At 65.3% G+C, this 16,241-nt stretch overlaps 3 protein-coding genes across 3 annotated transcripts; 1 reads left to right on the forward strand and 2 right to left on the reverse strand.

The window, feature by feature from the left end:
- Positions 1-252: 252 nt before the first annotated feature.
- CHLRE_01g043650v5 (uncharacterized protein) lies at positions 253-4,217 on the reverse strand. Its single transcript, XM_043058842.1, has 2 exons — positions 4,037-4,217; positions 253-3,785 (listed from the first exon to the last, which is right to left on the reverse strand). Exon 2 carries the CDS (start codon positions 3,702-3,704, stop codon positions 939-941), a length of 2,766 nt encoding a protein of 921 aa, XP_042928756.1. The 5' UTR covers positions 3,705-3,785; positions 4,037-4,217; the 3' UTR covers positions 253-938.
- A 167-nt stretch (positions 4,218-4,384) lies between these two features.
- CHLRE_01g043700v5 (uncharacterized protein) lies at positions 4,385-8,687 on the reverse strand. The gene is made up of 10 exons (XM_043058843.1): positions 8,503-8,687; positions 8,278-8,373; positions 8,075-8,132; positions 7,763-7,942; positions 7,465-7,622; positions 7,127-7,319; positions 6,673-6,868; positions 6,150-6,346; positions 5,412-5,849; positions 4,385-5,153 (listed from the first exon to the last, which is right to left on the reverse strand). The coding sequence occupies exons 1-10, from the start codon at positions 8,575-8,577 to the stop codon at positions 4,552-4,554; spliced, it is 2,193 nt and encodes a 730-aa protein (XP_042928757.1). The 5' UTR covers positions 8,578-8,687; the 3' UTR covers positions 4,385-4,551.
- A 113-nt stretch (positions 8,688-8,800) lies between these two features.
- Positions 8,801-16,229, forward strand: CHLRE_01g043750v5 (uncharacterized protein). Its single transcript, XM_043058844.1, has 17 exons — positions 8,801-9,081; positions 9,152-9,286; positions 9,478-9,546; positions 10,089-10,274; positions 10,463-10,664; positions 10,813-10,909; positions 11,371-11,481; positions 11,747-11,840; positions 12,092-12,370; positions 13,115-13,216; positions 13,505-13,590; positions 13,752-13,951; positions 14,131-14,266; positions 14,461-14,680; positions 14,923-15,015; positions 15,180-15,251; positions 15,618-16,229. The coding sequence occupies exons 1-17, from the start codon at positions 9,016-9,018 to the stop codon at positions 15,720-15,722; spliced, it is 2,253 nt and encodes a 750-aa protein (XP_042928758.1). The 5' UTR covers positions 8,801-9,015; the 3' UTR covers positions 15,723-16,229.
- Positions 16,230-16,241: the final 12 nt, after the last annotated feature.

Below are 16,241 nucleotides of genomic sequence, written 5' to 3' on the forward strand. Positions count from 1 at the left end.
CCCCGAAACGGGCATTCAGAGAGGCGGTCGGCATTCAGTGGGCTTGGGCCTGGGCCAGTGCCAGAGTCTTCGACCACGCAGGCGCCAAAAGAGGCAGTCCCGCCAAGAGTCCCGCGTCTGGGTCCCACGCCACAGGGGTCTGGGAACACGCTGCACACTAAGGGACTATGCCAACCTGCCCCTTACCCTGTCCCATCACTCCCATGCCACCAGCACGGAGCCCAGTGTAGCGAGGGAACCATGGCGAGCCTGTCACCGGGGTGCTGACATCGTGACACGCGTTGCTAAGGGACACTGAGTGATGTAGGTGCTCAACTGTAGCCTACTGTAGGCACCTGTAAGGGACTCGATGCTGGGCATCAACAGCAGAAGGCCCGAAGTCGCACACACCTGCACCCACGTCAGCACGACGCCATACGCAAGAGAAGCCGTGAGGTACGAAGGCTCGTACGTGTACGAGTCCACCTAGCCCGCGGCCTGATGCGCGCTTGCCGATATGTACATTTGCACACGCCCTTTCCTTGCCTCTCAGTCGAAGAAACACTCCACATTCACCATGTCGTCGCTGCTTCCTGCCGCCTCAGAGTCAACGATGCGCCGATCCGCCCCTGTCGCAAGAGCCGCATCCATCGCTGCCACTACATCCATCATGCTCCATGATGCTAATAGTTGCACTGCAAAGTCGCAGGTCTGTTCTACGGCCACAGTGGCTTGCATGGGAACTTTGCCTCCGGGTATCTCCCCAGACCTGGCACATGTTCGGTCGCTAAGTCCATCAACGTGCATACATAGACACCACTGTAAAATCACACCCCCACCACGTCAGCCTATGCAAATCCAGTGACCTCCGCGAACCCTGCCCTCCGCACTCGGCCCCATGCCCCCCCCCCCCCCCCCACACACACACACTGGGGCTGCAGCAACTCCCACGCAAGCGATTAGCCCTCATCCAAGCGTGTAACAGGGTGCGGGTTGGATAACCGCACATCCACCTCGCCAGCTACTGACGTTACTCGATATGCGCCTGGCGTGGGCGCCGAAGGGCCCGGTGGCAGGCCCGGTGCACGGCTGCTCGCTGAGCGCTGCCGCGTGAGCGACGGATTGGACGGAAGCCCACCTGCCGCGACGGAGCTTGCTGACTCCTCTCGGGAGCCTGGCCGGCTGAGATACGCCGGCGCAGCAAAGCTGTTGCCGCCGCCTGCGGCACCAACGCCAGCGCCGAGCCCGTGATCCGACTGCCCTGAAGAGGAGCACCCAGACCGAGCTGAGCCAGGCCGCGGAGGGCCGCCACCGACCCCGCTGCCGGAGTTGTGGTGGTGGGCATGGCTGTGGTGCTGCGAGGCGGGGGCGGACGCCCGCTCAGGCGTGTGCGGCTCGCCCCACGCCGTGCTGGGCCCAGCCCCTGCGCCGGTGGGCGTCCGCACGGGCCGGCTCGCGAGGATCTCGCTGATGCTTGCGCCGCTGCTGCCCACGCTGTCGGCCGCGATGTCCCGACACACCTTTGCCAGCACCATCTTGCGCCGGCCGGCGGCGGCTGCGCCCGGCGGCGGCCGCGCCGGCTGCAGCGGGCTACTGGGCACCGCCGGCGAGGAGGCAGGCTCCGGACCCAGCAGCGCAGGGTCATGGCCGGCGCCGTCCTGGCTGCTGCTGAGGCGCAGGATGTCCGCGTGCCCCGCACCGCGGCCACTCGAGGAGACGCTCGCCGCCGCCAGGCCGTTCCCATTGCCGTTCCCGTCCGCGCCCGCCCACCCCGCGTCGCCGGCAGCGCCGTCAGCTTCATCCGGATCAACAAATAACACCCGGTCCGCAGTCTCCAGCTTCCAACGCTTCAGTTCCTCCAGCAGCGCCTTCGGGTCGAGCTGGCCGCCCCGCATCAGAGCCATGGAGAGGCCGTTACCCCCGCTGGCGCTTAGCGCCGACGCAGCGCTGCCGCCTGCAGCACCGCCTGCCGTGCGCCCGCCGGCGCCCCCGGCCGTGCCGCCTGCCCTTGCCGCCGCGCCTTTCCACTTCCGCAGGTCGCGGGCTAAGCTGCCTCCAAACGCGGCCTCCGTGCCCTGCGTCAGTTTGCTGCCTGCAGGCCCATCGCCATCAGAGGTACCGGCCCCCGCGGCGCCGCCACCACCGCCCGCTGCTCCGTCGCCGCCGCCCGCAGCACCGCCCCCCCCGCTGGCGCCGCCTCCTATCCGGTTCTTCGCCCAGTACAGACCTAGCGAGCTTGATGTGCCTGGCGCCGCCCCGGTGCTCTGGGACGTGCCTATCCGCACCGAAAAGGACGCCGCAGTGCCCGGCCGCGCGCTAAAGGGCCGACTCGTGGACGTGCCGGGCCGCGCCTCGCCGCTGCCTGGCCGCCGCAAGCTGGGGCTCTCCCCGAACCCTGGACCAGCACCCCCGCCACCTCCCCCTGCGCCGCCGCCCCCGCTCCCTGGCCGCCGCAGGCCACTGGGTGGCAAGCCGGGACCAGGAGAGCTGACACTGAATCCCACGCCTGCAGCAGAGGGCATAGCCCAGCGCTCCTGAGGCGCCGAGGTACGCCCGCTGGGCGGCCGGCTGCCCGCCGGGCTGGCACCGCTGCTGGCTGATGGCGAGTGCGAGCTGCCGGCAGCTGCCGCGGTGGCGGCGCCCGTGGCCGCAGCAGCATGCGAAGCACGTAGGATGGCCAGGCTGCCCTCCCGGCTGCTGCGTAGCGTTCGCATCCAGGTGCTGGTGGAGGAGGGCAGCAGAGTGGCGGTGCCCGGCCGCCCCTCCAGCTGCACGTCGGTTCCGTCCGCCGCCGCCACCAGTAGGTTCATCTCTATCTCGCGGAACTCGTGCGAATCCACGCCCACCCGCGCGTGCTTGATGCCCGCCACCACCAGTGCCACCTCCTCCGCATCCAGCGGGCCCGAGGGAGCGGCGGCGCCAGAGGAAGAGGCGGCCGCGGCCGCGTCCTCGGGCAGCCCGAGCGCGGCTGCCGCTACTGTAGAAGGCTTGTGAGACAGTGACGTCGCCGCCGCCTTGAGTGGCGGCGCTGGAAACGCTGCTGCGCCCTGGTTATAAGGGCTGCCGCCGGCTGTCCCGTCCTGGTACTTGTGCGGCGACGCCCCGGCCGGCCCGCGGTCTGCTGGCGTCACAGGCTCATCGTCAAGCGTCGCGAGCGCCGGCAGCGCCCCGCACAGCGCCTGGAGGTAGTGGGGCTCACCAGCTGCGGGGTTGCCCGCCATGCTGAGCGTCTGCAGGTGCGGGCACGCGGCGAGGTAGTGCGCCGCGTCATCCACGTGCTGCACGCAGTTGCACTCCACGTCCAGCACTTCGAGCTGCGGGCAGCAGTCCACCGGCTGCAAATCCGCGATATCATTGTAGGCGGCGTAAAGCTCCCGCAACGCCGTGAGGCCGTTCAGGCCGTCCAGGCTGCGCAGGCCGCAGCGCGACACCCACAGCACCTGCAGCATTCGGAAGCCGGTGCCAAGGTCGCGCAGCGAGGCCAGCGTGCTGCCGTTGAGGTTCAGCTCATGCAGGCTGGGCAGCGACGTGCCCAGATGCGCAATGCTGCCGCCTGTGGCCGAGTTCACGACCAGTTGCAGCGACGTGGCATCCTCCAGCCGCTCTACGCCGGCCAGCTGCTCCAAGTAGGCCCGCTCCACCTCTGGCACGGACAGGTCGTTCCACGCCTGTTCTTGTCCCGGCAGGCGTGCCAGCGGCGACGGGTTTTCCCGATCGAACTCCATTGTCGCATCGCCGGCACACCAGTGGCGCTCGCCAAGGGCCGCGCTGAAGCTTCCGCTTGCCGCTGAAGCCGAATGCGCACCCTGCACACGCGACATGGCACACCAGTCTGTTTGCTGAAGTGCTGCAAGCCTGTTGAGCGGAGATCTATGCTTCAAGCAAACGGGTGTGCAAACGTTTAATGCGGAGCCGTGGACCGGGATAGTCGCATGTCGCGGTGCAGACTAGACAGGTCAACCCCGTGCTCAGGCGGTAAGCTCAATTGCGCGCTGGTCATATGTCACGGCAACTTCTCATCCAGCATGAGCACGAGCCTTGTTCTCTCCAAGCGCACCTGCTCGCCTCTGTGCTGCTCTCCGACCGCAGGTCAACTATAACATATCATTAAATTTGTCTTTTTACGCTTGAATCGGCATTGGCTAAGACAGAAGCTTGAAATGGCTTGCGAATTGCACTGGTCAGAGTTGTTTTGCTGCAGCGCTCTGTGGTCATGTGCAGTCCTGAATGCGTCATGCATAAGAAACGGAATGGATAGCGAGTGGTGCTGAGTCTATGTAGATACTCGATGGCGCACAACCCGATGCTGAGTGCCCTGACTCCCAGTCCCGCCTCTTTCCGCACTCGTCACACACTGGGGAGGGCTCTCGGCGTCCCGAGGACGGGTTCCATGCAACGTACTGCAGCTGCGCAGTTATTACATGTTAAGCTGGGGGAGCGCGAGCCATACTGTGCCACACGATGCGACTGACACCGCAGCCTGCCGCGGCCCCAGCCGAGCACCCAGCCGCTCGAGCGCACACCGCCTGAAGGCCAAGCACGCGGCCACGCGCCTGATCCCTTGTGCTTCCCTCAATAGTGGTTCCCGTCATCGTCCGCAGCAAACTTCCCCACCAGCTCGTGCAGGCGGTCCGATACCTCTGTCGCGTCATCTCGCCCCACATCCCAGGCATCCAGCACCGCCCGGCCCGCAGCCGCCCCCGCCCCCCGCGTCCAGCGCGCCTGCACGCCCCGCACCCAGCCCATGAACTCGCTTGTGGCCTGAAGCCGAGTCAGCACGCCCACGCTGGCCACGCCCTGCCCCGCCGCCCGGCCGCCCGGGCCCACGGGCACTGCTGTGAGGGCCGCGCTGGCCGCCGAGGCAGATGCCGCGCCCGCCGCCGCGCGGGTGCTCACTGAACCCGGCAGCCCGTTCCCTGCGCCACCAGCCGCCGCGTCTGTCACCTTGGTTCCGCTGCCTCTGCCTCCGCCACCGTCGTCACACGAAAGCATGATGTCGCCGTGCAGGGAAACCACGGGCGAGAAGAGGTCCGGGAAGGGCAGCGGCAGGGCCAGAGGCATGGGCGTAGCGCAGCGGTGGCGCACGCACATGCGGTGTGCCCGCCGCCGCAGCAGCGAGTCCAGGGCCTCCAGGGCGGACGCGGTGGAGGCAGGGCCGGCGTCGGTGCGCGCGCCTGCATGCACGCAAAGTCACAAACACAAACAAACGCTGAACGAGGCTAACATGCTTGCATTTATCCGTTCCGACCAGCAAGTGCACGCACATGTTGTTGCGCACATCGTGATTGACAGGTAGCACGGCCAAGCGCATAAGCCGGGGTAGCATGACAGTCAAGGCGACTGCTGCGTTCAAGGCCCCGAAAGACAGCCCCACAGCATCTGCAGTCCAAAGTCCACACCGTGCCCGCTGCTTGCTCTCAGCCATCACACACCTCGCAGGCAGTAGCTCTCGGCCCGGCTGGCGCCGCCCCCCCGCAGCGCCGTATCGTCCCGCCCGCTGATGCCCGGCGTCAGGCTGGCCAGCTGCTCCAAGCCTGTCAGCTGCGCCGTACTGCCGTACACTGACTCGCCCCGCACCAACCGCGGCTGTGACGCAGCCGCCGCCGTGCCGCGGTTTCCGCCGCCTCTCGGATGCATCGCCGCCTCGGCTGCCACGGCCGCGGCCGCGGCGGCTGTGACAGCGGTGGAGTCGTGCGGCGGCCGGATGCGTGTATCTAGCTGGCGCTGAAGCTGCTGGAGGTCGGCGGGAAGGGAGGGGCAGGGCAGGCACAGGTGCAGCGCTGCCAGGCCGGCGGCGGCGGGGCGCAGCAGCTGTATCAGGGAGTGCAGGTCACTGACACCCACTGACTCGCCCAGCGGGGTGCGCCGGCCTGCGCGGGTGTGGGCCCCCAGGAGGGAAGGGAAGGGCCATATGTTAGGACCATATGTTGAAAAGAGGCAAAAGGGGCAGGGGTCCGACACCATGCATGCGAGTGTGGGTGGGCCGCGGCTGGCGCATGTGTGATTGCTGTGGAGACCTCTCGCCCGGATGCAGCCCCGAGGCCATGCGGGAAGGTCTCCTCACGAGCTGTGGTGGGCTAGCACGGTACATGCATGCGCGTTTGCGATGGCAAGTGGCCCTTGCAAGATTCACTTAAAGTTGATGAGCGACTCTGCTTTGCATGTCTTACCAGTCAGGCGTGTGGGCAGCATTGCACTATCCACCGCCGCCGCCAGTAGCGCGCTGGTGTGGAACGGCAGTGCCGGGTTGTATGACGACATGTACGGCAGCGCCGAAGACAGCTGTACGGCAGGCGCCGCCAGCGGGATGTACAATGAGGCGAGCTCGCTCATGCGGCACAGCGCCAGCGCCTCGCTCAACTCGTCCCTGCAGGCAAGAGCGCGCGGCGGCGGTGGCGCATGCGCGAGGTGGCGTCACACGTTACAGGGGCACACGGTTACAGGGGCACACGGTTACAGGGGCACACGGTTACAATGGCACACGGTTACAGGGGCACACGGTTACAGGGGCACACGGTACCGTAGATGGAGGAGGGGTCCGCCGTGTCCGTTATTGACGGGTGGCGGGCACAGACCGGCACACGCACCAAACGGCGCATGCGGTCGGGGGCGCCGCGTCACCACCCGGCCATGGCGGCAAACATGAAGCTTGAAGGCTTACACATAGGGTGACCGGGCGCACGCCACCCGCACCTGGCGCGCGCAGTCATCTGCGCCGTCGAAACCGGCAGCCCCGGACCCGCGACGTCTGCTGCGCCCGCCCATGCGCCTGGCTGTCTCAGCGAGAACAGCACTCGCGGCCGGCCGGGGAAGTCCTCGACCACCTCAGACAGCACGGCGGCGGCATAGCCGCCGAAGCCGGTCTGATCATCTACCAGGATTTGGAAGCCTGTACGGCAGTAGTACACTCATCATTGTGACGTGGCATGCACGTGACACAGCGGTGCCGCAGCCTGCATTGCTTCACAGCGGTCGTACAACGGATCCAGCAGACCGGCTGCACACACACACACGCGCAACCATGTCTTTGCGTACACATGCCCCAGCTCCAATACCCGCCGTAGACCGCCACTGACCCACCTCCCATACAGCGCCCACGCTCCCAGCCCCTGCACTCCCAGCCTCCCTGCACCGCCGCGCGCCCTACCCGCCAGGCTGTCGCACGCCTCCGCCAGCAGCCGCACCACGTCCACGCCCTCCTCCACCATCTGCAGCCCGCCGCCGCCGCCGCCGCCCAACAGGCCGCCCGCCGCCGCGCCCCAGCCCGCCGCCAGCGAATGCTCCGAGGGGCCGCTCCAGGAGCCCGGCAGCGACACCACCATGCGCGGACTGACCAGCACCTGGTGGAGGGATTCGGATGAAGAGGGAGGAGGAGGAGGAGGAGGAGGAGGAGGAGTGGGTGCCAGGGTGCATGCGTTGCTGAGGATACGGCCTGTCAGCCGTAGCCGCGGTTGTCGCTTGCGCTTGAGTGCTATCGACACCCACCTTGCAAAAGTCTGTCCAGTGCCGCGCCCCCGCCGCTGCCGCTGACGAGGTTCCGGCGCCGCCTGTGCGGCGGCGTGCCGCCGCCGCTGCTGCCGCGGGGTCGAGTAGCCGCGCCGCCTCCTCCAGCACTGCCTGCTGCCTGGCAGCCTCCGCCTCGTCTGCAAAGGAACCACCACTACCGTGTATCATGGAAGCACAGGTACATACTACTGTGCCACAAACTTCCAGCTGGATATTCCAGAAGTCGGCCCTCGCTCCTTGCTTTCTTTTAACACCAGATGTTGGCCCCTGCCCTCACCCAGGGTGTCCCAGTCGAGAGCCTCGTGCTGTTCCAGGGTCGCCGCGAAGGCGCTACGTGCCACCGGCGCCGCCCGATGCACATCCACGCCGCCAGTCCAAGTGGGAACCGCCGCAACGCCTCCGCCTGCCGCCGCCGCCGCCGCAGCTGCTGCAGCTGCTTCGGCACGGTGGGATGCCCCTGCAACGCATGTGGCAGAAGCCGTGTGTACGCACGGCCCCTGTTGGGACTACAAGCGCTGGCAGCCGAGCACTACAGCTACACTGATTCACATTTAGCTATTATTGTGTCCCGTACATACTGGATCCTTACCTCCGGAGCTGCCGGCTAGGTCGAACCAAGCTGCACGCGGCCGGTACGTCATGGCGCCCTGTGTAACCAGTGTCGCGGCATGATGAAGACACACAGGACCATACTTGATACATTTGCAGCCTGCGCTATTACTCACAAAATCAAGCAGATCCCTCAGGAATGCAGTCTGGCGCAAGGCCTGGGCAAACCTGCGCCAGACTCACGTTCCGGCCCTCAGATGAAGAGAAGAGCGTGTCGTAGTCCACACAATCCGCATACTCAGACCAGCCCTCCCGGCCGCTGTAGCCGGCTGCCTCATCCTGCAGTATTAGGGTCACCAGATGCGCATGATACCCAAGACCGAGAGCGTTGACGCAAATAGTTCAGCAGGGCGCGCCGTGACCCGGGGTGGGTGGCGGGTACCAACCGCCGCTGCCGGCACTGCGCACCTGCAGGTTCCAGTAGTGCGCCGAAACAAAGCTCGCATAGCTCCCAAAGCTCAGTGTCACAATTTCCTTTGGCATGGCACGTGAGGAAGCTCAGGTGCGAGAACTGATGGCTGGTTTTGGCGGGTTCTTCCAATGAATTAAGTGCTTGACATTTGTGGTACCGCTGTAGACACTGGCAAAGCGCGTATGGGAATGCCGGCTGCAAACAACTCTGGTTTGCAAATTGCCCATGTACACAATTGATGAAACCGGCTTTGGCGGGCTTGAAAGCGAAGCTATTTTGTAAACTGATTGCACTCGGATACGTATTAACGAAAACATTTGCGTGAAACAAAGCAGCTTTGACTTTTGGACAAGCTTCGTCTTTGACAACCTTCCCCACCATAGCTCTTGAATAATCACGCGTATCACACGTGCAATGAGCTCATAGAAGCACATTCAGCCGCCCGTCCCAAGCGACGGGTGGCACTTCTTCTTTGCATTCTCTGCTAGGCGTGCAAAGGCCAGACAACAATGGAGCTGGAACTATTTCGCCAGGACCTTATACAGACCAGCACATGCGCCACGGGGACGCTGGCGGTGAGCAAGCTCACTGGACCCGCGGGCGTACATGTGAGACAAGCGCTGACCCCACACACTGCCTGTGTAGGTGCTACCGCTGACGGAGGAGAAGAAGACGCAGAAGGTTGCGGCCGGAGATATGTCAGGGGTAGTGCAGTGCTTCTCCGTAAAGAAGGGGGAGTTCAACGTGGCCTTCAAGACCCTGCCCTCGGCAGCCAACAAGGCGAGTGGCGGGCACCCAGGCACTGGCCGCTTGTTGCGAAGGCGCTTGCATCAGGGGCTACGGCTGGTGATGGAGGAAACCGCTGGGTCCAAGGGGGATGCTTGCATGGCTGCTGCGAAGGGTATGCCACAGTGTGCCCATAGGGCAGGGCACAAGGCGATGCATGGCCACGCCTGCGCCCTGTTGCACAGGTGACAAGCCTGGTGCTTGGCAAGGGCAAGTCACAAAAGGACAAAATCTTCGTGGCGGCTGGCAATCAGGTAGGGCACTGCGCGGTGCGGTGCTGTCACGGCGCGCGTGGCGGTGGAGGGGGCTGTAACGGTCTCAGTGGCTGGAGCCGGGGCGTTTTGAGGGTAACAGGAGTTTGTGCCTGGGCACTCGGCCCCAAGCGGTGAATACAGAGGATAGCGGTGTGCAACCGTGGTTCAGCTGCTTGGCGGTTAGGCACGGAGGGTTGTGCAGCGACGAAGTGGGCACATGCAGGAAGGCTGCTACACTGCGAGCATGTGTATGAAGCAGCCAGCTTAGTGTGCTCCTCCCTCCCAGTTTGAACCACGCGCACACCAGCAACGCCCCCCCTCCAAAAGCAGTTGTCAGGCCCCCAAGTCGCAGGCACCCACATCTTTCAGCCATCGCCGCCCTTGCGTCAGCATGTGTTGTGCCCGTGGGGTTATGCATTGGCAGGAAGCGGGAACCTGCCTCTCCGCCCCCACTCCTGCCCCTCACCATTTTCCTCTTAACCACCCCCGAACACAACTCCCCAATCACCTCCACCTCCAACCCTTGCCACTTTCCCTTGCAGATCAAGGGCGTGAACAAGAAGGGCAAGGAGTTCTTTCGCTTCAACACGCAGCTCACGGAGACCATTCGTCGTGTGGATGTGTTTGAGAAGAACATCTGGTCTGCTGGCGAGTACGTGCACAATCACTTCATCGAGGCAAAGGACAAGGCGCTATACCTGTGCCCCGACCGCATCAATGACGCCGAGGTGAGCGGTGCCGCCGGGCGTGATAGGATACCGCAGCCGGACCCAAAGTGGGCACCGGGCTGCACTGCAAGCCACTGCGAGCACCACCAGCATCACAACTCCCTCCCCGCCCCCACCATCCCGCGACCCCACACAACCTCACACAACTTTGCCAACCCACCCAAACCTCAAACCCCGTTCCCCGCCAGGTGGTGCCACTGGCGAACCCCGCCGAGCTGTGGCCGGTGCTGGCGTGTCAGGACCGCTACGTGCGTGTGCTGCGCGGCAGTGAGCCCGTGTACGAGGCGCCCACGCCCGCCGCCCCCGTGAGCCTGCAGTACGTGGTGGACAGCCACGACCCACAGCACCGCTTCCCCAACGCCAAGGAGGTGTTGTACGGCACTGACACGGGTGAGCGGCGGAGAGGAGTGGGGGAAGGAAGGGAGACAGAGGCAGGAGTGGGGCGGCGGCGGGGGCGCGGTGCCGTTATGCGCTGTGCGGGTAGCAGGGGCCGGCACCTGGGCAGGGATGTAACCTCAGGTGCTGCCGCCCTGCCCAGGCACGCTGGTTCAGCTGCTGCTGGAGGCTGAGGCGGCACGGCAGGGCTTCACATTGGCAAACCCCAAGAAGCAGGGCGCCGTGGCGGCCGTGTACAGGTAGGTGATTTGGGTGGTTGGGTGGGTGGGTGGGTGGTTGGGTGGGTGGGTGGGTGGGTGGGTGGGTGGGTGGGCGCTCAACGGGGACGAGGACAGGGGTCGACGGGAGCGGGTACAGGTCAGGGGAGGCGAGGGCGGGAAGGTGGAGCCGGAAGGTGCAGTAGTGCGTGGTAGGGAGGCAAGGGACGAGCGGCGGGGCATGTGGCTCATGCACATTGTGGGCGGGTGAGGGCGAGGGCGGAGGGCGTGGTAAGCTGGCAGGCATGGCTAGGGCTGGGCCGAGGCTGGCAGCAGCAGGCAGGGCCGCCTGAGGCATCGCCGGAGGTGCGGGCGGGGGTGGTGCAACGTGCAGCTAGGCATGACAGGCCCTTGCAGCCGCACGGCCAGGCCCACCGGCCCCGTGTACACGCACGCGCGGCCTTGTCATGCTTGCAACCGCCAACCTCCTCTGGCCCCTACAGCGGCATCGACTTCACCAAGACGGGTCTGAACAACATCGTGGTGGGGCGCGAGGACGGCGGCGTGGAGGTGCTGGACCTGGAGGAGGCCGGGCAGCTGAGGACAGTGTACAGGTGGGCAGGGGGGCGGAGGGCGGGGCGCCGGCGTCAAACGGTGCAGGCAGGGGTTGTGTTTTGCCTTTTACAATAGGCAATAAGAGACACAAAGATGCAGAAACGGGGCGTGGGACGGGGATGGGCCAGGGGGCGCGCGTCATCCAAGACCAAATCCTTTGCACACCGTACTGTTGCGACTACCCTTGCCTTCCGGCGAGTCAACGCCCACCTATGCCCTTACCCTCGCCCTTCCGCCCCCCGCCCCCCGCCTCCACCCCCGCAGCATCAAGCTGACCGAGTCCATCAACACCCTGGACGGCGGCTTCCTCACGGGGCTGCTGGCACAGGAGTTTGTGATGCACACCTTCTCCGGCAAGGTGCGCGCTCCGCGCTGCAGCCGCGACATGCACTGTGTACAGGAGCACACACACACACACACACACACACACACACACACACACATCAGGCGGACCGCATCCCAAGCCTCTGACACACTGCCGCCAACCCCGCACCACATTACCATCATACCGTACAGCCCTATCCTGTGGCCCCGCCGATACACTCCCTGCACATATCCCCCTCACGATCTCCTATGCGCCGCCGCCACTCGCCGCGCGCACCTCCATAGGTGATCAGCTACGCGCCGCCCGGCGGCGGCCTGCTGGTCTCCAACGCGGAGCAGCCCGCGCGCGGCCCCTTAGGCATGCGCGCCAAGGCGCCCCCGCCGGCCGTGGCGGCGCCGGGCGCGGAGGAGGAGGAGCGGCGCGCCAGCTACTACAAGCAGATAGACCGGCTGCGGGCGGAGATAAGCACGTTGAAGCAGGAGATCGAGGCGGAGCGGCAGCGCTTCCAGATGAAGGGCGGCGACACGGCTATGCTGGCCATGTCCGCGCCCTTCACGGTGCAGGTGCGGAGGACGAGGGAGAGGAGGAGGGGAGGAGGAGGACGAGGAGGAGGAGGAGGGGGAGGAGAAGGAGGAGGAGGAGGAGGAGGGTTGTAGATACCAGCCCATACTAAACCAAACCCAATGCAATAGAGCGAGGAGGAGAGCGTGGTCGATGCTTGACAACGGAGTGGCACGCGGCAATGGTCCCCATTCCCGAAATGCACCGAGTTCCCAGGTTCCCAGCAAAACATCCCGCAAACCGGTAGAAAGAAGGCGATGAGCTCTTCGGTCTTGCGCGTGTGGGCGGTGCTGACGGTAGCCGCCTTCGAAATTGCAACCCAGGCTCAAACAGGCGTACGCACGTTCTATCTAGCAATGGGGGGAGGCGGAGGAGGAGGAGGAGGAGGAGGAGGGGGAGGAGGAGGAGGGGGAGGAGGAGGAGGGGGAGGAGGGGGAGGAGGAGGAGGGGGGTGGGGAGGTGGGAGGGAGCGGGAGGTATCGCGATTTCACCGCTGATGCGGGGCACGCCGGAACGCTCCACAACCAACCCTTTCGGATGTCGCACCACCCCACATTCTCCTGCTCAGTGCACCACGCACACACGCACACACACACACACACACACACACACAAACACACACACACACACACACACACATCGCTGCATCGCATGCACTGTCTTTGCGCAATGTTTTCCTTGTGCTCTTTAACACACACACACACACACACACACACATGCACGCGCACACACCGCCCGCCTCACAGGACAAATGCAAGCTGGAGGCGGACGAGGCCTGCTACGTGCTCACCATCGAGTCGGCCGTGCCCATCTTCACCGTGGCCATACAGTGCAACGCCGCGCTGCAGGTGCGGGCAGGGAGTGTGCGTGGTGAGGGGGGCGCGGGGAGTGCAGGGAGTGCATGGTTGCGGGCGATGTGGTGGCCGGCAGGGATAGGGGGCTGGCTAGGCCTCCAGCCAGCTTCGCCCACCTCATCAGCCCTTTGCCCACCTCATCAGCCTCCTGGTCGACGTCTCTATTTGTTTGCGCTTGTTGTTCTGAGCTGCCTCAACACCCGCGGCCTGCACCTTCATGCAACTTGTTTGTGCCGGTTGTGACAACGACCCCGCACCCGCCTTCCACACCTTCCGCGCCAGATGCTGGACGTGCCCTCCAACGTGGCCATCCTGTCCCGCTCGCCGCCCGATGAGGCCAACGGCAACCTCACGCTGGCCACCTACCGGTGCGACGTTGGGTTGCGGCACGGAGCGGCTGCGGCGCGCCAAACCCTCGGAGCAGGGTAGACGTGCACGTACGGCGAGGGCCAGTATTGTCCATACACAGTCTTTTTGTGCTCGTTCGCTTGTGCTCATTCACACGCCCGCACGCTCGCCACCTCCGCAGGTGCCAGGACTCCACCAACCGGCTGGCTGTCAAGTTTAAGGTGCGCGAGGGCCGCTCCGCCGCCCTCAGCGCCTTCGTGCTGCCCGCCATCAGCCCCAAAGCCTGCGTGGTGGTTCGCCACACCATCCGGCCGCTGTGCCTGCACCAGCGCATCGTGCAGATGGACACCAGCAGGCCCACAAACGAGCTGCTCATCACAGGTGAGGGGTGTGGGAGGAGAGGGGTTAGCGGAGGGGATGTGGGAGGGAAAGGGAAGAAATAGAGGCAAGACGTGGGGCGGCGGCGGCACGCCGGCCTTATGCAAGTGCGGGTGGCACGTGGCCGGAAGCGGCACCCAGTTTTTGAATGTGCACACTTTCCGTTGCTGTGACGCACACAGGCCAGTTCACGGGCGGCGACGCGCACACCTGGGTGACGGGCCTGCTGCCCGACATCCCGCCCACGCTGCCGCCGGGTCAGGACGGCGCCAGCTACGTGTTCCAGAACACACTGCTGGGCACACAGCTGCTGTGCAGGTGCGTGTGGTACAAGAGAGGGCACCGGGTAGGACGCGTTGTGTGTGTGTGTGACTGTGTGTGAGTGGCTGTGTGTGATTGAATGTGTGTTATGTGCATACGGTATGTGTATAATTGAAGGGGGGCTCCTGCACTCTCCCCTTCTCCCCTGACGCCAAGCCCTCTCCACAACGCCTTGCCCTGCTTCCACGCAGGTACCGCGGCGGTGAGGCGCGCTTCGTGAGCGACCTGGTTTCCACCCTGGGCATCATCCACGAGCACGTGATGCGCGAGGCCACCAACGCCAAGCTGCGCGTCAACGTGTCCTTCAACCCCTCCGCCCAGTCGCTGCAGCACAGCGTGGCGCTGGTGTGGCCGCAGCTGGAGAAGCAGCGCACACTTAAGAAGACCTACAACATGCTGGAGGGGCTGGCGGTGCGTGGAGGGGAGGGCAGGGGACTGGGCGGGGGATAGGAGGGGGCGGGCGAGGTGTCGGGTGCTGGTTACCGTACGTGTCACACAGCGCAAGGGAACAGGAACCCCACGGGGTATTGGTCGGTTTTGGGGCTGAGTATTGGCCGTCATTGGCCACCCCCTCCCGTACGCCTCGCCCCTCATCCCACACTCCTCATCCCACGCCCCTCATCCCCCACCCACCCACCCCCCACCACCCCCAGGAGCTGAAGATGCAGGACGGCGACATCTCCTACCTCAGCCAGGACTACAAGTCGGTGCTGGACAGGGCCGACAAGATCCGCCAGGAGTACAAGGTGCGGCTGGACAGGAGGCGGGGGGGGCCGCCGCCGGCACACAACGGGGTATGGTATCCCCACGCCGCAACCCCACCCGCCCACCCATCCTCCACACGCGCCCCTGCACCCACCCACACCCACACCCACACGTGCACCCACCCTGCACCCACCCACACCCACAGGAGCAGCCCCAGCACCTGGACCACCTGGTGGCGCTGATCAAGGACCTGTACCTGGACTACTGCAAACTCACGGTGGGGAGGCGCCGGGGCGGAGAGGGAAGGGCGGGGGTAGCGGGACAGACACAGATGGCGGTCCGGTCGTGTAAGGCTGCAGGTCGTGGCCTTCAGATCGGCGCTGAGAAAGTGCAGGCGCGAGCACCAGTCGGCGAGGTCGGGTGATTGGGTAGTGGGTGGGCGGGTGGGCACGGTTGGCGAGGGCTGACTATTGGGACACACGCGGCATGCCGCCTGATGCTTCATGGCTGCCTCTCCAACTCCATGCCCTCTTGCTGGGGCCTACACGCCGCCACCCACTCCCCGCCGCCCCTTCCCGCTGGTCCCTCTCCCCCTTCACCCTGCAACCCCCGCCCCGCCCTGCTGTCATGCCGCGCCGCGCAGGGCGTGGCCACACCCAAGCAGCGGCTGCCGGCTCTGGAGCAGCTGCTGAACGACACCTCCTCCACCCTGGAGCAGCTCATGGAGTTCCTGCTGGGGCAGCGGTAGCGATAGCTAGCGGCGGAGTGCGGGTGCGGGCGTGCGGGGTGGTGCGGGCGTGCGGCGTGGTCTGGGTGTGCCGTGTGGGCAAGGGTATGTCATTGTGTCGGTGGCGCGGCGGCGGTGATATGTTGATGCGGCTACATGGATGCGGATTACAAGTGAAGGGACAGTTCGACAAGCGGGGGCACGCCGTACCCACGCCGCGAGGGATCATCTTCGACCCACATGCGGCTACATGGCGGTGATTCTGGCTTGCGCGTGTCTGCAGAGGGGTTTTATGGCCGAGCCAATCGTATACAATATGCCCGGGGGGGCAGCAGTGACAGGACATGTAAGGCGGCAAGTCAGGGGGGCTGAGGCGCTGGGCCCGCACCACATCGGCACATGGTCACATCGTCTGCGGCGGAATCGGCAGCGGGTCCATGCATGCGGCTGCAGGGGCACTGGACATTATGCTTTGCACGAGTGAGAACGTGGCTGGGTGTCCATTCCACACCAGCAAGAAGCGAGTGCGTGGCAGCTGGT

This window comes from Chlamydomonas reinhardtii, chromosome 1 (assembly GCF_000002595.2).
Source record: "Chlamydomonas reinhardtii strain CC-503 cw92 mt+ chromosome 1, whole genome shotgun sequence".
Classification (NCBI taxonomy): domain Eukaryota; kingdom Viridiplantae; phylum Chlorophyta; class Chlorophyceae; order Chlamydomonadales; family Chlamydomonadaceae; genus Chlamydomonas; species Chlamydomonas reinhardtii.